Here is a 22,788-nt window from a genome sequence, read left to right as displayed (position 1 = left end):
AGACTACGTTTGATACCCGAAATAAAACAAATATTCAAGTTTACTCCCATAGTGGGATAAACTAACTAAAATTGTCTGTTTACATTTTCTATCTACACTTATGAAACATCAACGATGTATATTCTTGTTTCTTTGAACACATAGTAATGATTGGTTTTACAACACATTCATCTGTGTTTCGTACTGTAGGCGCATTTTACAATTATAATATACTGAATATGATTGCATAAAAACACAAAATTGAACTTCATAAGACTCTGTGGCGTCCAAATAAATCAATTATGTGGTTGTCGGAATCTACTTACCTGGTTTTCGAGCCAGTCTTTGAACGACACGTTCGGTCTTACTCACGTTGCTTCGCAGAGCCAGCATATGAAAAGTACTTTCCATTCATTTGAGTTTGGAGGACGTCTCAATATCGAATACTGTATAACTGAGGAGCTTACAAAAATCAGATTATATATATCCAGACTGCATTATACAAATGAAAAAGAACTGATGAAAATATGCATGTGTAGTATATAAATATATATAAAAGTCAGTAAAGCCCTTTTGCAGGTATAAATATATTAAAGTTCAATTTTCAAGGAAAAATAGCAGTAGACTTCTGAGTGGTTTTCAATAATTCTAATTCTTTATTGCAAACGATTTAGATTGTACATATCTTCAGGCAGTTACATTTTTGAAAAAATACAATGATGTAACGTCGTAACAAAAAATACGGGAAACGTCGTAAACAGACGTTGCGGCAAACTTCAAGAAAATAATGTATAATGCATCTCAAAAATACCCTGCGTACACGCACAAAACTTAGCAGAAACATATACTGTACCATTCAAAAAGGGGAGATAATAAGTGTTGTTAAAACATATATATGCTCGATATATATGTAAAGGAATAACATTTAGATAACTGAATTAAATATAATGATACTTTAAAAGGCAATTATTGATACTGGAAAAAGAAAGAATAACTCAAATAACCCACAAGTTCTTTATGACTAGGGTTGGATACCGGTTCCCGGTATCGGTACAATACCGAATAATCACTTCGAAAAGTACCGTATATACCGTTTCGTAAAAGAACCGGTTCCGATTTCGGTATTTCCATAAAAATAAAAACAAAATTCTTACAAAATCTGCGGCAAAATAAAGCAGAAATTTAAGCAAATAGTGTAATAACGCGATCGACATTGTTTACCGTGATACCGCTCAGAGTAACCTCCCTTGACATGGAGAGCTAACCGTGCGAATAGTTTCGTATGCTAAAATATTACCTGAAATACTTCTTTTCCCGTCGTTTTAAACGACGTAAACCAATACTTTTTTTTTCTATTTTTCTTTGTAGTTTTCTTTTAAGACCAATGAAAAAAAAAATGATGTAAATAAAAAATTACGAGACTAAGCTGTAACCTACGTAAACAAATAATCGGTTTTCGCGAACCATTAGAAATAATGTTATTGTTGGAATGTTGGTTGTTTCAAGTGTTTTGAAGGTTATTGTTCAATTAAAAATGTGTTGCAAAGTGTTTCACTTTAAAAACATTACTAGTCAACCTAGCCGAAGATTATCATGAGTGAGAATGAGTCTGACTTGTTAGAGGGGTAATTTGAAAGCTAATAAATGTTCAGTTTGATGACAAAAGTCATATTTAAGCAAATATAAAAATATCATCAAAAATTAAAGGCTGGCAAAAGAAGCGCAAAACTTCAGAGATAAGGAAATCGGCAACACTCTGAATTACCAAAACGGAAAAGAACATTCTAGAAGATATATCAAGTAAGTTAGAAATTTTGAATTTAACATGAAAAGAATTTGTAGAGATAACTAAAGATGGGAACAGAGTACTACTAAATGTGTGTCATCACGTAGAGGGACACTTGACGTTATGGACAGCGAAGTCTCTGAAGTACCTGATCCATCGCAGGCATGTGAACCCGAAGGTTCTACAACAGATGAAACGTTTGGGACAACAAAATCGTGGAAATTAAGAAAGTCCATCATCAAAATATGGAAAAAGTCTGATGATGAAAGGAAACGGGTTTATAAGAACTCCATAAATTTAAAAAAAAACAGTAATGATATAATATAATGATGATTGGTTGAAAAAATATGCCAAGTAATTACCAGATAATACCGACAAAAGTAGTCCCAGGAGAGCATGAAGATGATAAAGAAATCAAAAGAAAGTACCCTAAGGGCGTTTGAGGCTGACATCAAGATACAGTATAATAAATCACAGCGACAAGAAAAAATTCAAACAAATATGTACAGAAATGCTTGTTACCTTCCAAAGAAAAGCAGCTGGTGAAATATATGAGAACATTAAAAGGATGTGGTTTGACGAATGCCAACAAGAAGAAACGTTTAAGACTGTATAGCAAAGGAAATTGAACTGGCTTAACGATTACGAGAATAATTTAATTTCGGTTCTGAAATATTTGTCACGAGCAATATAACAACTCCATCTAACAGATTTCGAAAACCAAGAAAGAGAGTGGAAAATAGTGCAAGCATATCTAATAGCTCACCACAAAACGAACATCATAGATATCAAGGTACAGACCTATCCGTAAATAAGAACAGAGAAAATGTACCAGGGAGAAGTGTAAATAACAATCCATAAAGAGGAATGAATAACCAAAACACTATCAATTATAACAGAAGAAGACAACATAGAAGGGATACGAATTCGCCTATTGATAACCCATATATACAAAGCAGATCTGTTAGAAGACAAGGAATAACATATATTGGAAAAAACGTAAGAAAATCTTTTTAAGATGGTGGCGGGAACAAAAACGTAGAAAACAGCGACGAAACATGCAGAAAAGAGCCAAATCAGACGATAGAAAACAGCGACGAAACATACAGGAAAGTGCTTGGATGAATCATGCAGACAATCAAGTTAACCCTAAGGTAATTAAAAGTCACCATATGACCTATACTTGTGTCGGTGCGACGTTAAACCCAACCAAAAAAAAAAAAAAAAAAAAAAAAAAAAAAAAAAAAAAAAAAAAAAAAAAAAAGGTAATTAACCTTTCGATAGATAGATTTAAGTAATAATGAAGTTAATTTATTAAAGAAGAGACTTAAGTTTACGCCAACGCCTGACTAAAATAAAATAGAACCTCAGACTGATATCAAAGAATTTTGCCGAAAATTAAGATCGAGTGAATTGTTTAACAAAGACGAGGAAGCACAGACAACAGATGATATTCCTTTAGTCAGAAATAAAACTGGATGGAATCCTCCTAAAAGTAAAGACAAGGAATAGGAAGAAGTGATTCAATTGTTGAAAGAATACCCCACAGATATCAACCTTCAATTAAATGTAAATCATAAAAAAAACACAGCAAAACTGCATTAAAACACTGGTAGATAATAAATCAATAATTATCAAAGAAACAGATAAAGGCGGAGCCATGGTATGTATGGATAAGAAATATTATAGACAAAATTTAGAAATGTTGAGTGTCACTAGTTATTACGAAAGCATAGACGAACATGCCGATTCTAGAACGCAACGGTTAATACATGATACTATGAACAAGTGCGGTAAAGATCTAATGAAAGAAGAAAAAGGCTATCTATTAAAATTTGAATACACAACTAGTTAGTTCTACGGCTTACCAAAGATCCATAAAAGTAAGATAATAGACACGTTTTAAAATAACTTTCATCCTTAAATCTCTTCAGATTATATTACAGAAAAACGTTGTTTTTTCTTAGTTTGCCGGTAAATTCTACGCCCAGAAAAAGGGTACAGTAATGGGTCGCTCCAGCTTACGCAACTTAGTACTTGGATACTTAGAAGAAACACTTTACAACAATATTAAACATAGACACAGTTCTGAATTTCCAGTTGCTTCCGCCTTAACTGGAAGCGATACAATTCCTACAAAGAACTGAATAAGTTACATTCAAGTATATTGTTCACATGCAGTGAGGATGATGCTATTATGCCGTTTTTAGATATTGTTGTTAAAAATCTGGAAATAATATAACGATGGACTTGTACTGTAAATCTACTGACACACATAACTACCTGAACTTTAATTCCTGCCAACCAAAACACACTAAGGTTAATATACCTTTTAATTTAGCTTCAAGATAAATAGTTACAAGAAAGACGACTTTCAGAATTAAAGTTACAATTATTGAAACAAAACTACCCGGATGAAATTATTAAGCACGGAACATCAAAGGCGAAATTAAAAGGATCTATCGCAACGACTGATCGCGAAAATCAAATATTAGATTACTATGTCATTCCATTTGTAACAAATTTTAACCCTCGTAATTAGAACATGTCACCAGCAATACACACATGCAAAGCAATGCTACAGAACAGCGACAGAATGTGAAGTTTTTTTCAACAGAAAAGAATAATAATTAGTAAAAGGCAACGTAAAAACTTAAAACGCATTCTATTTAAATCGAAATTTGATATTGTGGAAAATATCGCGGCTGTAATTAAGTGTAACAGAAGCAGATGTAAGACATTTCCAGATTTGCAAGAAGGAGACTCCATTCAATTTTCAAATGGTAGAACGTTTAATGTTAAACAGAGTATGAATTTATATAAAAAATGTTATTTATTCTATCATCTGCGCTTTGCGGACCTTTAAAACTCAGTTGTTATTTATAATACGTGATCTGAATTTTCATTATATATATGCTTACTCATTTACCTTAAAACTGAGAATAATAATGGTCAAATTTGTTTTAAAAAAATAATGTTATCAACTGCGTGCACTTTAAAAGCCACCATTGCTTTCTTCTTTAAATTTTTATCTCATTTTCTTTTCCTGAAATACAGTTGTATCTTTAAATTGTATAACCTTCCTTTAATTTTTGATAATATTTTTATATTTGCTTAAATATCACTTTTGTCATAAAGAACTAGTGGGTTATTTGAGTAATTCTTTCTTTTTCCAGTATCCATAATTGATTTTTAAACTATCATTACATGTAATTCAATTATCTAAATGTTACTCCTTAACATATATATCGAGCATAAATATGTTTTAACAACACTTATTATCTCCCCTTTTTGAATGGTACAGTATATATTTCTGCTAAGTTTTGTGCGTGTACACAGGGTATTCTTATATATATATAAGAGAGAGAGAGAGAGAGAGAGAGAGAGAGAGAGAGAGTTTGCGTTTACGTAGTGTAACAGTTTGGCTTAGGGAATAGTTCTTTATAGTGTTATATAAGTCCATTAAAACACATAACACTGAAACGTTTTGCTGCATCTTTATGTCCCAAAAATAATCACTTGCCCTAATTGCAATGTATTTCATATTTACATGAATCTCCATAATAGTAGTAAATTAAACATACAAGTTACAATATTCACTGCCGCGAGTTTCAGATTCTTTATCGTTACATTAGACATAACCGCTCACTAGATACATTTAAGATCACGTTTTATAAGTGTAAAAGATATCCGCTGCGTTTGGTCTATGCATACTAAGAATTCGGCAAATGGTATTCATATAGTTTAAATCAGTAAAATATTCAACACGTATCACATGTCCAAGATGATTCATTACACAATCTGTTACACGAAAGAAGGAATACTTAGGGCCGGTAAGTCACACTTGACTGAGCAAGTGACCTCGAAATCTGTTGTCATTACGAGCTGGCCAATCAAACTCCGTGACCTTAGAAATATTCTCTGACGTTAAACATATTATTTCCATTATTGAGGCGACTCTGACTGAACGCGTTCCACGGATAACATAGGATGATTGATTTATTGTTTTATTTCCTCCATTCTTGAAGAGCATAACATGTGTACTAAAAGATAGATATATATCAACAAATTTACATGTAAACAACAAAATAAATATTATAGTTTCCTTCGAATGCATGGTCCGATATGTGAAAACAAATCCCATTGCGACCCTCTAATTATATGTAACAAATTCACGCAACATGTGGAATTGGATTGACCGGGTCAAATATGTATAGCCAGTGTATTCTTATTGTCGTATGTGGTAACGTATTTACTTTGGTGTTGGATTTAACAATTTATGTTAGCATAAATACTAGTCGAACTAATCCGACGTATACAGTTTGAGTTTGCTTTATACTGTGACGGTCAAACTGCGGTGGCTGCAAAAGACAGAAATTAAAAAGCAGCCGCTCAGCGACAGTAAGCTTGTCTACATAAATACCTACTTGACATTTTTAGGCAGTATAAAACAATATAGTTCTTTTTTTTAATTTTAGTGTTTTTTTTTTGTATTTTGGTACAGAAATAAACGCACTCTTGGTGCAAAATGTAAGGCCCCCAGGTGCGCTTAAAAAGTAAGTAAAGTTTCTTCTTGACGAAAGTCCTCCACCTGATGGAACAACTTATTTCCAGCCGAGCATTTACCTCCCCAGCATCCAGTCTAGACCGATACTGTTGGAAACAGTACCAAATTAAAGTAAATCACCCAGTACTGAACACTAGTCGGGATATCAGCCGCAACCGGGAATCGATCCGGGTCCGGTAATCGAACGCGGATCGCTGGCGTAGTCCAAACTGCTAATCACTGCGCCACTGGCTCCCTGATTAAACGGGAGGATACGGAATGTCAATATGGTAGAATAGTCTTGTCCTTGTGTCCAATTCTGGGGGTTCCGCACACTAATGACCAATATTTTAAACAGACATTGCAACCCAAATTTTACAAGATGATCATTATATATTTATATAGATGTGCTCTAGAAGGAACTTTTGCTATGCTTTAACTTGTATTAAAATATTATTTCAGTAGAATGAGGGACTATAATGGGATTCAAATTGTCCCCCTTATTGGATTATCTCCAAGATGATAAAATTGTAAGTTGGTCCAATCATTTGGAATCCTCTGACTTTATCGTCTGTGCGGACTGTGAGATATCAGTTCTAAGGTGTGAGATATCTTGCATATTTGTTAAACTAAATGTCAGAAATGTCAAAATTGAGATACATGTGTGTTTATAGAATATGTAGCTAAAAGAATATTTAATTAACAGACATGATTATCAATATCTTAGGTTCACTTACATAAGTTGTTGCGAAAAACATAGCGATAACAACAGTTATCAGAATGAAAGGACCTACATACTTTAGAGAGTATGTAAGGGGGATAACTGACCAAAGTCTCCCATTCAATACAATATTGATCGTGCACTGCTTTTGACAGTCTGCCATAAAGCAAAATGAGGCTGATATTGTAACAAAATGAGTTTGTCAAGCACAAATTCAACATTAAAGCTGAGGTTTAGCAGTTTTCTCTGCTTTTTAAATGATGTTCTAGCAGTCACAAACATCTGCTCTTATATTTGAAGCTACACATTGATAATCAACGCGGCAAAATCGGGTCTACCTAATAACATAAACATTAACTGACTTTTACAATAAAGCAAAGTCATGGTACCACGATATTATTAAATTTATGTACATGCATATGGTGTCATATACTTTGAAGTTAACTGCCAAAAGATAATTTGATAAAAGTAATGAATCTCAATAGAAATATAACCTATTTTAACGAAAACTAACAATAAATGAAGTTTAAATTCGAAATATACATCAAGTCTATACTGACTTAAATAAGTATAATGCACTGGGTAGGGTACGGCAAATATGCTTCTAATTATTATTTCAAAGAGAATGATGAAATTATGAATTATATTTTATATCATACATAATACTATAGCCTCGCAATAAAAGCTTTGATTAAAAATAGTTTTTCACTGTAGCCACGATAGTGCATTTATTCATGACGTCATAAGATTTTCCAGTCGCGGTCTCCAAAAGAGATACATGCGATGTTATATTATTTATAGTCTATATTTTCGTTTCAATATGTCGCCATGTAAAACAACTATATTCGAGCTGCACTTATTTTCGATATACACTACTTGGCAGAGTGAATGAAAATTAGTTATCTCATTCTATATAAATATAATTACTAAAACTCAAGTTATAAACAAAAGTTTCTTACCTCTACACTCTTTTTTTTTCTAATTATACAGTGTAATGAATCAGTTAACCCGATTTTATCACATTTGTTATTCGGAAACCCACGCAGGCTAAATGTGATACATGTGTGAGAGATAACCGACATTTATCATATGATTATCTGTATCTCAAATAAATGCTAAAGTACACATCCCTGTCTTAATATTAAATATGAAGTATATTTTAGTTTGTACATAATTTATGTTAGGTCAATTGTGAAGGAAGTTCTACAACTTGTATTTATCACTCTCGGCATCTCATTCCTGATGGAATTAATCGCCATGAGTGTATGAGAGAAGAGGCCAGTTTTTCTTTCTTTTAATGCTGAGCGCCAAGCAAGGGAGCTAGTGGTATCATTTTTTCACGTCTTTGGTATGAAGCGGCCGCACTCGAAGCGGAAGCTCTGACACAAGGCTATCGAGGCGGTTAATATTTTAGCAACCTCAATAATGCTATATGGCCATGTACTTCCGTCTACATTTTTGACAGTAAATCTTTTATACATCTTCTAATTTTTAAGATTGAATGCATCGTATCAAGTGCCTGAAACAATGCTCGCGGTCTGTTCTACCGTTTAAAGTTGGACAGTTGCCTTATGAAATGAATGGTATCGCAAGCACTTAAGGTGAATTTAAATTGATTTTATTACAGATATTTAATTTGTTGCACCAACATGCTGTAATAAGGTGGTTACAAGATTATCGAAAGAAAATGAGCTCGACCGTAATAACGACATAAAATAAGTTAGTAATCGAGACTTTGATCTTGTCAACTGAGTTATCTTCTATCATGTTATCTCACAAATGGTGTAATCTTTATTTTATACATGTCGAAATTTGAACTTGACTTTAAAAGTTATCGTCTCCTATGAGGAAAAAGATGGAGGCACTGGCCTCGGATTTTATTCAGGATGATTGCTATCCCTATAATATGTTCGAACACTATGTTGACCAAGATTTAGAGGTTAGTTCACGTCATATCTATTTTCTTTTTCATTTACAAAATCATAATACATCAAAAGTTCTCTTGACTCTCTTAATGATTTTAGATAAACGGGCGAATATACAACGAAATAAATGGAAAAGAAAGAACACAATGTAAACAGCAATAGCGGACGTATCCTTTAATATTTTACATGTATGAAATGTATGTATGTTTGCAAAGATCATTATCATTCTTTGTAAAACTAAAAGAAACTAACAAAGCCAGGTAACCAATTTAATGATTCTAAAAGTACCAATAAGATACAAAAGTTTACCTTGACTTATATGAAAATTGAAGATATATCAGCCAAAGCGTTTTATGGCCACATCCTGCTAATTACATGCAAGTCGCTTCTTTCGGTAGTATTAATGAGGACATACATGTACAAATGAACGGACACACAAGTGCAAATTAACATGTTCGTCTCAGTAATTGTGTACATATGCAAATACTAGAAACAGTTCACGGGAGATATTTGAAAGGGCAGCACCCAAAACGATCCATTGCTACGCATTTAAGCTTTACTCTGTTATACAGCTGGATTCGATGACCTAAATGGTTCCTTACTGTCAGTAATTATATCGATAATGAAAGTGCCAATGCATACGGTGACTTTTGAAGACCTCCGCGCGACATGCTAAAATGCATTCAAGTAATAAAGAATATATTGCGTCCTATTTTAACACAAAATACTATGATCGTAAAAGGATCAGAAATGATAACAACATAACCTTTAAATTGTACTTCTGAATGACTTTTCTCTAAAAAAAAACCCCTCGTCCCAATTGATACAGCGGTCATGTTAATTTTTTGAACATTTATTTCGCGATGAAGTTTAGTTAGACTCTTAAACCATCTCTGCATTTTTCAGCCGAACATTGTAGTTGGTATAGACTTTGGGACAGCTGGAACAGCTTTTGCCATTCAACTACGAACGGATTATGAGAACAATAAGCATGAGATGTACTATGATAAATATTTTTCTGAGAATGGTCGGAAAAATTCAACTTCACTTTTGCTAAGAAAGGACAACTCGTTGTCATATTTCGGTGTTGAAGCTGAAAATAAATATAGGCGACTGCAGAACCGTGATGACTGGCATTTCTTTCGACATTTCAAAATGCAGATGTATAGAGATAGAACACAGCAGGTATTGCTTAATTTGATTCCATACGAAATCAAATACAAAATATACATTTAATAAATGAATGAATGAATATATAAAGGTTTAATATTTTCTAACAGCAGAAAAACACGTTTTAACTTGGGCTTAAAGGAATGAAAAAAGAATCCCTGTTCAACTACACTCAACAAAATTCCTAATCGGTCAGTTTATATTGTATTACTATTTTGTTGATAATGCATGTATTTACAAGAAATTTCACATACCGACATTTAAATAGGTACTGCTTCTTAATATTGATTAAATTAGGCCGAATCATGGTCAAAGTAACCGCATTAGGCTTTTTAGCCAATATAGCATATTTTGCACGTGCAGGGCATGTACTCCAATATGCACGTGTTAATGAACACTTTTTGCATTATTGACGAAAGTCCTACTAGAAAAACTCATATCATCATGAAATTGACACAAGAGAAACGCGCCCGAGCTGTTGGAATTATACAACAAAATTCAAAATCGGTCACTTCAATGAATTGTACTTTGGTTAAATTTCCCCAATAAGCGCGGATGGTAGATAACCAACGATTAAAGGTTCTTGTTAACGGAAATAAGGTTAAAAATGGAAATAACCATCAAAGTAACAGCTACACACAAATTATATCGAAATTCCTTTGAAATTGCAAAAATAATTACACACGTGTCGTAAATGTGTCCTGGCTGGCAACATTCCGACAGCTCGATCGCGTTGCTCTTGTGTCAATTTCACTATGATATGTGTTTTTCTAGTAGGACTTTCGTCAGAAATGCCAAAAGTGTAAACGAACACGTGCATGTTGATGCGAATGCCCTGCACTTGCAAAATGTGCAATATTAGTCAGAACGCCTAATGCGGCTCTTTGGCCATGAGTCGCCAAAAATAATTTAATAATTAGTTGCAGTACTGATTCAAATGTCGGCATGTGAAATTTCGTGTATATACATGCATTATTAACAAAATAGTAATTCAAGTTTGATCTGACCGATTAGGAATTTTGTTGAGTGTACACCATCTCAGAATCCTTTTGCCAAAACATACAAATATACTTATTAAGGAAGTTTGTGTACAATTTCATACGAGTTTATTCGAGCATATTATTGTAACTATAACACATTGACCATTTTTATTTATTACTTAATATGGTCTGGTAATTAGTCCTCTGCTGGTTGAGAACCAGAATGCACTTTTCCGTCCGTCCGTCATCCCGCCCGTCCGTAATTTCTTGTCTGGTCCATAATTCTGTCATTCATCAAGAGATTACAATATTGCTTGGTTTTCCTCCTTGAGTAGGATTGTCATCAGGTCCCTGGTTCTAAGGTCAAGAATTAAGTTGTCTGGAACATTTATTCTTCATGCATGAAGGGATTTTGATGTAACATGGCACAAATATTAACCACCATGAGACACCCTTTTTGGAATTTCTTCCCTTTGTTGTTACTATAAATAGCTTATATTGTAACCTTGTTATTACTGGCCATAAGGAAAATCGAGACTACTTCTCTGTGGTACAACGTGCTTGTTATATCCAATTTTAGGTGAATTTTTACCCATATCTACCTAGTAAAAAGGTTTGTGTGAATTTATATAATATACATTTTTAGTGCACATTTCTTTTATTGGTACTATAAATAACTAACAAAACAAAATAAAATAAAATCCATAATGAAAACCAAGGTGCTAGTGTAAAGAAATTTGCTATGAACGGCGTATATTGTAACATTCTGGCACTCTTGTTTATGTCAATAGTTATGAAACAATCAACAACTGAAGGTATTTTGTATAATTATGCAAATCGTAATCAGATCGTTTTGGTATAACATGTTGTATATATAGTACAATATTGTTTATACATCAGTGGCAGATACCTGTTCATTATGTTTTGCAGTTACTGTTACTGTAGAGAAAATAAGGTGCCTTCCAGCAGGGGGACTTTGAATTGCATTGCAATACTTCATTCACTTGTGTTTCACTAAAGTTAGAGCCTTTTTTAGCGAAAATTGACTTTTTTTTACATTGTGTTCTCTAACTTGTTGAAAATAGGGTAAGTACGAGGTTGGCATGCCCCAAACTCGTTTAACCATCAACGGTGTCCTTTATATAGGTTACCGACGTTTCAATGCAGTGCTCCTATTTTCAACTATTTTTCTGTCCGTCTTGTTTTTTGAGTTGCGTACGTTGTCTTCTTTTCTCTTTCTCCTACTCCTCCTATCGTCCCTCCCATTCTTTCCACTTGCATTTACATCCGCACTCCTTTTTCTATGAGTAAGTGAACGTGCCCACCTTAATTTTGGCTTCAGGAATTCTTTGGCAGGTGCCTGATTGTTGTTTTCCTCTGATTAATTGTGTGCGTATGTGTGCTTGTGCGTCTCTGTGTCTTAGGCGGTGCCTTTCAGTGTTATAAAATCTTTATTGTCTGTTTGTCTTTGTAAGTTCGTTATATGCATGTGTGTGTGTGTGTGTTTGTGTGTGTGTCTGTGTGTTTGTGTGTGTGTGTGTGTCTATTGTACGTGAGTATCTGCGCTGCTGTGGTTTACGTTGTAAAGTAACTGTTTTATTGAACGTAGCATTCCATTTCGAATATTCATTCTTGTTCCATGTTCCCCTTCAATCCCATCCTTTGCTGCCCCCTACCCCTTTCTCCCCTTTTTAGCTCACCTGAGCAATGCTCAGGTGAGTTTTTCTAATCGCTCGAAGTCCGGCGTCCGTGGTCTGTCGTCTGTCAACATTTAGCTTGTGTATGCGATAGAGGCTGTATTTTTCAATTGATCTTCATGAAATTTGGTCAGAAAGATTACCTTGATGAAAACTAGGCCGGGCTTGAAAATGGGTTATCTGAGGTTAAAAACTATGTCACTAGGTCAAATCAAAGAAAAACCTGGTGTATGCGATAGAGGCTGCATTTTTCAATTAATCTTCATGAATTTTGGTAAGAATGATTGCATTGAATTTTGGGATTTCATTGATAAAATCTAGGCCTCTTTCGAAAATGGGTCATCTTGGGTCAAAAACTAGGTCACTAAGTCAAATCAAAGAAAAACCTTGTGTATGCGATAGAGGCTGTATTTTTCAATTAATCTTCATGAATTTTGGTCAAAATGATTACCTTGATGAAACCGAGGCCAAGTTCGAAAAAGGATTAACTAGGATCAAAAACTAGGACACTAGATCAAATCAAAGAAAAACCTTGTGTATGCGATAGAAGCTGTATTTTTCAAAAAATCTTCATGAATTTTGGTCAGAATGATTGCCTTGATAAAATCTAGGTCAAGTTTGAATATGGGTTATCTGGGGTCCAAAAATAGGTCACTAGGTAAAATCAAAGAAAATACTTATTTATACTCAAGATTTTTGCTTCAATTTTAATGATAATTGGTCAGAATATTTTTTTTCCATGAAATCACTAGGTAAAAATATGTTTATACTGTTATGGTGTGTGTTATGGTGTGTTTCTCAGGTGAGCGTCACTAGGTCAAATCGAGAGAAAAGCTTGTATATGCGATAGAGGCTGTATTTTTCAATTGATCTTCCTGAAATTGACTCAAAATGATAATCTTATTGAAAACTAGGCCGAGTTTATAAATGGGTTATCTGGAGGCAAAAAGTAGGTCACTAGGTCAAATCAAAGAAAAACCTTATGTGTGCGATAGAGGTTGTATTATTCAATTTATCTTCATGAAATGTAGTCAGAATGATAGCCTTGATAAAATCTAGGTCAAGTTTGAATATGGGTCATCTGGGGTAAAAGATTAGGTCACTAGGTCAAATCAAAGAAAATTATTGTGTATGCGATAGAGGGTTTTTTTCAATTGATCTTCCTGAAATTAAGTCAGAATGATTGCCTTGATGAAATCTAGGTCAAGTTAAAAATGGGTCATCTTGGATCAAAAAGTAGGTCACTAGGTCAAATAAAAGAAAACGTTGTGTATGCGATAGAGGCTGTATTTTTCAATTGATCTTCATGAAATTTGGTCAGAATAATTGCCTTGATAAAATCTACGTTAAGTTTGATTAAGGGTTATCTTGGGTCCAAAAGTAGGTCACTAGGTCAAATCAAAGCAAACCCTTCTGTATGCTATAGAGACTGTATTTTTCAATTGATCTTCATGAAATTTGGTCAGAATGATTGCCTTGATGAACTCTAGGTCAAATTCGAATATGGGTTATCTGGGTCAAAAAGTAGGTCACTAGGTTAAATCCAAGGTAAACACTGTGTATGCGGTAGAGGCTAAATTTTTTCAACTGATCTTCATGAAATTTTGTCAGAATGATAGCCTTGATGAACTCTAAGTCCTAATCGAATATGGGTCATCTGGGTCAAAAACTAGGTCACTAGGTCAAATCAAGGAAAACCCTTGTGTATGCAATAGGGGCTGCATTTTACACTGGATTTTCATAAATTCTGGTCAGAATAGTTGCATTGATGGAATCTAGGTCAAGTTCGAATATGGGTAGTCTGGGGTCAAAAACTAGGTCATTAAGTCAAATCAAAGAAAAACATTGTGTATGCGATAGAGGCTGTATTCAGAATGATAACCTTGAAGAAATCTAGGTCAGGTTCGAATATGGGTCATCTTGAGTTAAACACTAGGTCACTAGGTCAAATCAAAGAAAATACTTATTTATACTCAAGATTTTTGCTTCAATTTTTATATTTAATTAATGATAGTTGGTCGGAATATTTTTTTCCATGAAATCACTAGGTCAAATATATTTACAATGTTATGGTGTGTTATGGTGTGTTTCTCAGGTGAGCGACCTAGGGCCCTTTTGGCCCTCTTGTCTATATTTTGCATAACTTTAAAATGTACTTGCTGGGTTTTTAAAGCAACTCATCTTTAATATTTTCCGTGACAGCTTCTTTTTGTTGTGGGCTTAATTGGCTCTGTAGCTGTGTTTGTTTTGCTTTTTGCTTTCGAGAAATCTACACTTACCTTTTATCTTTTGTATTCATAGGATATTGATAGTAAAACACAATTAACTGCAGAAGGAGGAGAGAAGGTACCAGTTGTCATTGTATTCGCCGAAAGTCTGAAATGTATTAAACGTGAAGTTGATGAAGTTTTAGTTGAAGCATATGGGAGTTGTTTAAAACAAATGAAAAAATGGGTTATAACTGTCCCTGCAATATGGAGTGATGGAGCAAAGACAATGATGAGAGCAGCCGCTGAAAAGGTTACATGTTATGTTAAATATAATGTTGACTAAGGGGTGAACTATGTAAACTTAGTTGAAAAACATTAAGGCATGATTCGCACTTTTCTACAAGAAAAATATATGATACATGTAAGTTTATAACATTAGGGTACTGCAAAAGAAATGTTTCTGGATTTTTATACGTTGCACGGTGAGAAACTAGTTTTACCAAATGCGCAAGATTAAAACCGGTCTTATTGATCAGCTAACATAAAATCAAATTTAAGCTTGTTGTAAGCATTTATAAAAGCAATATGAAACTCGGAGTAGACAAACGTCCTTAGGACCAAGCTATTATTTAGATTTGTTACATCACGTTAATGTTGTACGTGTAACGAAAGGTAAGTTAAGGTACATCTTTTCAATCAAAACTTGAAAGATTCATAAACTAATTGTGGTTCAAATGATAAATGTTAAATGTGAACGGCAATACAGTAATTATTTGTCTGTTTTAACAGGCCGGCATTGAATCTAAGTATCTCTCAATTGCATTAGAGCCAGAAGCAGGTGCTATTTATTATGCCGTGACACAGGCAAATCCACCAAACAAAATCAAAAGAAAGATGGAACTTCCGGTGGATATCGGCCCAGGATCAACATTTATGGTTGTAGATATTGGAGGTAAATATTTTAACTGTCTTTATAGGTTAGTAAGTAGATGATTTTTAGACTTTTCTAATACATTATTGAAATATTAGTTTTTTGTGGGGTTGGGTTTAACGTCGCACTGACACAATTATAGGTCATATGGCGACTTCCCAGCTTTGATGGTGGAGGAAGACCACAGGTATCCCTCCGTGCATTATTTCATCACGAGCGGGTACCTGGGTAGAACCACCGACCTTCCGCAAGCCAGCTGGATGGCTTCCTTACATGAAGAATTCAAAGCCCCGAGTGATGCTCGAACCAACATCGATGAGGGGCAAGTGATTTGAAGTCAGCGGCCTTAAGCACTCGGCCACGGAGATTGAAGTGAATACCTTGTTTTCTCAAATATGAAATATATTTTGCATAAATGGTGTTGAACTACACTTGAAATGCGGAAGATTATGAAATATACATAACCGAAAATTCTTAACAAATACACGCATAAGTACTTCGCGAACAACATTTTTCTAAATGAAACAGAAACTTATATATTTCATTCAACTTTTCCTCACATGGACGTCATCATGTTGAATATAAAATTAAGCGGGCGATATGAGTAGTTATTTGTTAACCGTGCAAAAAACATGGAATATCGTTTTTGCTTTACATACTGCACCTGTGTTCGCTCGATGAAACTGTCTAACGCTAGCCGCTATATATTGTTTGCTCTGATCGTTGTTTTGTCAAATATGATAGAAGCAAAATACACTTTTACGAGGGTCCTGCAAAACTTTCTATCATTGGGTTCAGATTTCTTAAGTGCCACGTTTTATCATAATTACATTGATTACAAACCTTCAAAGTATTCCCACTTTACCGTAACACTTTTGTAACCTTTTTACCCAATTGCCAAAAGCAGATAAAAAAGTCTTCTGTTGGTATCTGTTTGAGACAAACATAAATGGAGCTACCAAGAAAACTTCTGGACTTAAATTTCTTTCCATAAAGCATTTTCTTAAAGCCTTGGAAATGTTGAATGTCGCAGGTACTCAGGTCAGGAAAATAATGCGGATTGTTTACATTTTACACCTAACCTGAAGCCAAAAGAAAAAGACATGCCAACCTCGTACTAATGGCAGGAGGCGTTGTCGTGTATAATATGGACTTCCGACCACCCTTTGCTTGGCCATTTCTGATTGTAAAACCTTTTCACTTTCTCCAGTACAGAATTGTCCAGTGAGAAAATGAGGTTCCAATCTAGCGCACCCTTTGCTCAGATTTTTCAGAGCTGTTGGCACACTGCCTTCTAGTGTGTCAGTACAACAGGCTGTATACTATAGAGGTTATACGCCTACCAGAACGGCAGATACTTTAAAGCTTAACCCACCTAAAAACTGTGCGCATTGAAATATATAACACACAAGTTATCAAATATATGCTTTGAATCTATATCAAGCCTTATGTGGCCTTTAATATAGCTACGGATACGTCTTTACGTCTTTTTTACAATGTGACAAGTAAATTGGTAAGTGTATATGACTGCATTTATTCTAATCTGGAAAAAGGCGATCATTTAAACAGCAATTTGCACGAAATAGACCGATATTGTTAGCTATTTGACACACCATTCAAGTGCAATGAAGCGTTGTAAAATAACTTGGATAAAACTACGGACGTCCATTAGTGAGGACCCTCGTAGAAGAAATCAGTCAGGTCTTAAATATGGAAACGTATGATTATTATCATTGTACATCCGGATGATGTGTTTATGAAGGAATATTTTTGTCAACTTACTCTGAAATAATACGGTATGTCGTGATAAATAAGTTGTATTGTCAACATGAATGATATAGCTTCCCCACTATATTTTATCAGACATATTTATGTAAAGTGATCTTTTCGACATAAGTACTCGTCTATCAAACCGAGTCTGCAATTTTCACTATTTGCCTTGTTCTCGGTGCTTCCGAGGGATCTACTTTCCAGATTTTATTTACTTCACAACAGCGGGTGTTAAGTGCTGTGTGGCGGCCGTAAAAAGTCGCCCCGACTTCATCTCAGTGTTGTTATATTTTCTGGTCCTTCGGGATCATTGATTTCAACTCATTTAGATTTGAAGATTGAATACTGCTTAAGCCGGTGCTAGGGGGCGTGGGCAGTGTTGCTTTTTCCATTACTGCCCATGAACAGACTCAATCAAACCGAGTCTGCAATTTTCACTATTTGCCTTGTTCTCGGTGCTTCCGAGGGATCTACTTTCCAGATTTTATTTACTTCACAACAGCGGGTGTAAAGTGCTGTGTGGCGGCCGTAAAAAGTTGCCCCGACTTCATCTCAGTGTTGTTATATTTTCTGGTCCTTCGGGATCATTGATTTCAACTCATTTAGATTTGAAGATTGAATACTGCTTAAGCCGGTGCTAGGGGGCGTGGGCAGTATTGCTTTTTCCATTACTGCCCATGAACAGACTCAATCAAACCGAGTCTGCAATTTTCACTATTTGCCTTGTTCTCGGTGCTTCCGAGGGATCTACTTTCCAGATTTTATTTACTTCACAACAGCGGGTGTAAAGTGCTGTGTGGCGGCCGTAAAAAGTCGCCCCGACTTCATCTCAGTGTTGTTATATTTTCTGGTCCTTCGGGATCATTGATTTCAACTCATTTAGATTTGAAGATTGAATACTGCTTAAGCCGGTGCTAGGGGGCGTGGGCAGTATTGCTTTTTCCATTACTGCCCATGAACAGACTCAATCAAACCGAGTCTGCAATTTTCACTATTTGCCTTGTTCTCGGTGCTTCCGAGGGATGTACTTTCCAGATTTTATTCCTAATAAGTTTTCTCACACTTTGCTAATACACTTTGCTTATGCCGTTATGTCGTGTAAATACTAGACAAGTAGACATTTTTCAATATCATGACAAGTTCGTTATTACTTGTCTTATTTTAGGCGACAATTTTAGTATTTTTTTTTAAGTCATGACGAGATTTTCACAACTTGAAGTTTAATTTCATGAGGAACTTCGGTGTTGTATGTCGTCGTGTCGTCGAAGAGGATCTCCACTTAAACCATACATCTAACCAGGTTGTACGATATACGTAGTCATACTTAAATGTATTTGCAATTAAGAGTGGTGATCGAGAATTACAAAATTATGTAGGATTGGTATAGGAAGGTCCATAGTAGTATGTAATTCGAAAAAATGCACATAAACAGCTATGCACTTGAGTTATTCATTTCTAAACGAGCCCTATGTGATAACATTTAAATTCAACTCTGAAATACATAACAACTACGAGGGTTTAAGGCAAGACATGATAACGGATATTTTTACTCGCATGTAATTTGTGTGGCCAACCCACGTGAAAATAGCACTTTGCCAAAATATTTTCTTCACGGACCATATGTGTAGATAACGTACACACTGGAATTCTGGCAAAGTGTTTGAAGAAAGTATTGATTAATTGATTAAGTTAGGTAAACTGTTTTGCAGAGGTAGTAACTAGATTTCTATCTGCGATGCTTTTTACTTTCTGACATTGTCTGAAGTAACAAGGACATTACAAAAACAAACAGTTCATGGATCGCACGATTTCGTCCGAAAAGACATGCGGATCGGATACCCTTCTAATGTATATTTATCTTTTGTAGCAGGAACAGTCGATATAACAACTATGACCATAATGAAGAATGGAAAACTTAAACAGATTCACGAATCAGACGGCGGCCCAGCTGGTGGCGAAAATGTTGATAGAAAGTTAATTGCCCTTGTAGCAGAGCTGTTTGGGGAAAAAACCTGGAGTAAGTTTGCAAAAGAGAGTTCTCGCAAATATGCACAATTTAGGGACTCAGTTGAAGCTGCAAAAAAAGATTTAAAACCTACTAAAACAGACGAGGAAATTGACGACGTTTTACTGGATGTACCCGAAGAAATATTGAGAGATTTCGCGCGAGAACAGAAGGAGAATGACTTGGCGTCTGCTATTCATAAGGCTGGGGAAAAACTTATAGATGGAGGCGTTGACATAGAAGATGGACAACTTTGTTTCAAGGCCGATGTTCTGAGAAAATTGATGGACGAATCCGTGTCGGAAATACTAACGTTTATTAATGATGTAATAAGAAACGAACAAAAAAGAAGAAGCAACATACATGCTGTTGTTCTCGTGGGTGGATTTGCTTTGTCTGATTTTTTGTTCAAGGCAATCGAAAATGAAATTAAGTCAGTGCGTATTTTGAGACCTTGGTCTTGTGACAAGGCCGTTCTACGTGGTGCCGTCCTTTTCGGACATAATGAGAGAATTTTGAATATGAGAATAACACGCTTAACTTACGGTATTAGGTCGTTTAAGCCTTTTAAATCAAATGATGATTTGAAAAGAAAAGTAATAATTGACGGGAAAGCTTATGTCAAAGACCACTTCTCCAAACACGTCACACGTGGACAAGAAGTACACATTGACGAATGGACACCACCTAGAGAATATAAGCCACAGTACAATTCTGAAGAAAACACCACAATATTTATCTATTCGTCAAATGCCAATTCACCGAGATATGTCGATGAAGACAGCTGCAAAAGCATCAAACAATTAGTACTTGATTTCCCACGCGTGAAGGGCAAACCTAATTTATTAGATGTTTCTTTCAATTTCGGTCGTACGGAGGTACTTGCAAAAGTGACACATCGGTCGTCAGGAATTTCCCAAGTAGGATCGATTCGTTTATAATTAAGGATGGGCATAGTTTTTAGCATGTAAGGAAAAAGTGACATGTAATAAACATTTTAAACTTGATTGTTCTTATTCCTCTTTATGCAAGTCATGTATATAAAGAATCATTTAGAATTGCACTTTATTCTTGCATAAAAACTACTTTTTTTTCACTTGATCCGCCCATGTATTAACGGGAGAAAAATCGTGTGCTAACAAGGGAATTTATGTGCTGTTAATACTTGATTTTTATTTTTGAAATGGTTTGCGAAGGACGTATATATGTATTTCTGCGCTGACTTATATTTGGTATATGCGTCTTGTATCTTCCATAATAACCTCTTCTAGTAGCATTAAAGATACAACGTAATCCGTAGTATGTTTTGCTGTATCAGTTTTCAACCCAAAACGTACTGCCCTCAGCAATGTACTCACTCGCTTCTCTTACAGTTTACTCCCTTTACCAAGCGTCGATTCTGTTGTTGTAAGTAACCGTGAATGAATAGGTATCGCGTGTAACTTGTGCTATTGTTCAATTTAACTTTGTTATTCCCAGTGACATTTTATAATTATATTTCAATGTTTAGCTGATGTAACTGCTGACAGTTGTAGCAGTTAACTGTTGTTAATGCTGACAGTTGTAGCACTTTACAGCAAAAACTGCTGGCAATTGTAGCAGTATGCTGTAACTGATGGCAGTTGTAGCAGTATGTAGGAATAACGCATGTTTTTTTTTTCTTGTTTTAACATCTGCTTTGCTTCTTAAGGCAACCACTGAAAATGGTAGAGAATCTGCACAGCAATGTTAATCTCAAAATTTGTCTTTTTAGATCATAGCAATGCTTAAAATATGCCAATGTAAGGTCGTAATATAATAATGTTATTAGTCTCACCGGGAAAGATCGCCCGCCACAGTTATAAGGTCCAAGATTTCTGTGACCTCTTTCGTGGCGCAGAAGGCCTTTTCTGGAATTATAAGCCCTTCCGCATTCCTGGCACACAAATGGCTGAAATGTAAATGCGCTTTAATAATACAATAATAATAATATTTCATATTTTTAAATCAAAAAGGACATTCCGAAAAAATGTCTTAAGATAAGATATCTGGAAATAGCATATACATTTTATGACCAACGAAACCAGTACAATGACAACTGTTGCTGACGCTCATGTCAGATGCGCAAATGTATTTTATTCAGCCTAAAAAGGAATTCAAGGTTAACGTGAGTGAAACAGAATTCAATATAAACTGTTGCTTTTTCAAAAACTTAACAGTATTTGTTACAAAGGTTACAAAAATAGTGTAGACATGACATTTTAGTCTACCTAGAAATGTAGTACATAAAGTTAAAGTTGGTGCACTTTCAATTAAATCAGTCAAATTAAGTACTAAGTAGTTCACCTTAGGTACAATTTCACAGTTTGCAGTCGGGGAAAAGCTTTATTTGTCATAACCATTTGAATGTTAACATACATATAATGAGATTTTCTTACAGTAAGCAGTATAAACATGGGAAAAACTTTAATGAAGCGGGTTAATGAAATACAAAAGACTTTCAATAACAAATCTTTAAATCACGCCCCCATCTTAGCATCAAGAAAAACGGACCCCTGCTTAGCAATTTGATAAATCTGGCCTCGGAAGCTATTGAAGGCTCTTAATTTGTAATTTCTTTAAGTGTATATGTCAAGACAACACTCATACAAATATCCGTGTCGCAAAGTAGTCTTTTTCGGCCTTTTAAAGGGTTTATCTATTGAATTTGCGGAAATGTCCCCGGTCTTAACATTATCAAATGTGTTCACTTCAGATGCGCGGTTGCACTTTTAGAGAAAACGAGCGAACTTTATAACAGAAAACTTCGAGCCGAGTGCTGGATTTTCATATGAGATGGCACACATCTATGTTTCCTTTTATTTGAATAGGTTGGTTAAAAGCTATTTAAGAAAATGTTACTTTTGTCGAGGAATCCGCCATCTTTCTGGCACCCAAGATTAGCGAAAAAGTCACGTGGTACATGCACCCTGTATATTCAACTAGCGTGGTATATATTGTTGCTGAATAACAATATGGGTGATTTCTCTATATGGTTATATAGAATTAGAATTTGTCATAAAATACATGTATCATTTATGCAAATAGAA

At 34.9% G+C, this 22,788-nt stretch overlaps 2 protein-coding genes across 2 annotated transcripts; both read left to right on the top strand.

The window, feature by feature from the left end:
• Positions 1 to 8,882: 8,882 nt before the first annotated feature.
• LOC128556461 (heat shock 70 kDa protein 12B-like) lies at positions 8,883 to 15,357 on the top strand. Its single transcript, XM_053541691.1, has 3 exons — positions 8,883 to 8,971; positions 9,864 to 10,142; positions 15,106 to 15,357. Exons 1-3 carry the CDS (start codon positions 8,888 to 8,890, stop codon positions 15,355 to 15,357), a joined length of 615 nt encoding a protein of 204 aa, XP_053397666.1. The 5' UTR covers positions 8,883 to 8,887.
• A 455-nt stretch (positions 15,358 to 15,812) lies between these two features.
• Positions 15,813 to 21,110, top strand: LOC128555165 (heat shock 70 kDa protein 12B-like). Its single transcript, XM_053536735.1, has 2 exons — positions 15,813 to 15,966; positions 19,583 to 21,110. Exons 1-2 carry the CDS (start codon positions 15,909 to 15,911, stop codon positions 20,659 to 20,661), a joined length of 1,137 nt encoding a protein of 378 aa, XP_053392710.1. The 5' UTR covers positions 15,813 to 15,908; the 3' UTR covers positions 20,662 to 21,110.
• Positions 21,111 to 22,788: the final 1,678 nt, after the last annotated feature.

Source organism: Mercenaria mercenaria, chromosome 1 (genome assembly GCF_021730395.1).
Source record: "Mercenaria mercenaria strain notata chromosome 1, MADL_Memer_1, whole genome shotgun sequence".
Taxonomy (NCBI): Eukaryota; Metazoa; Mollusca; class Bivalvia; order Venerida; family Veneridae; genus Mercenaria; species Mercenaria mercenaria.
This window is presented reverse-complemented; position numbering and strand designations above follow the sequence as displayed.

Bases quoted from the DNA above. Each gene is read 5' to 3' on its own strand.
- LOC128556461 (XM_053541691.1), top strand. From the start codon at position 8,888: ATGGAGGCACTGGCCTCGGATTTTATTCAGGATGATTGCTATCCCTAT. The intron at 8,972-9,863 runs GTTAGTTCACGT...TGCATTTTTCAG, and splicing joins ATGTTGACCAAGATTTAGAG to CCGAACATTGTAGTTGGTAT. The intron at 10,143-15,105 runs GTATTGCTTAAT...TTGTATTCATAG, and splicing joins ATAGAGATAGAACACAGCAG to GATATTGATAGTAAAACACA.
- LOC128555165 (XM_053536735.1), top strand. From the start codon at position 15,909: ATGGAACTTCCGGTGGATATCGGCCCAGGATCAACATTTATGGTTGTA. The intron at 15,967-19,582 runs GTAAATATTTTA...TATCTTTTGTAG, and splicing joins TATGGTTGTAGATATTGGAG to CAGGAACAGTCGATATAACA.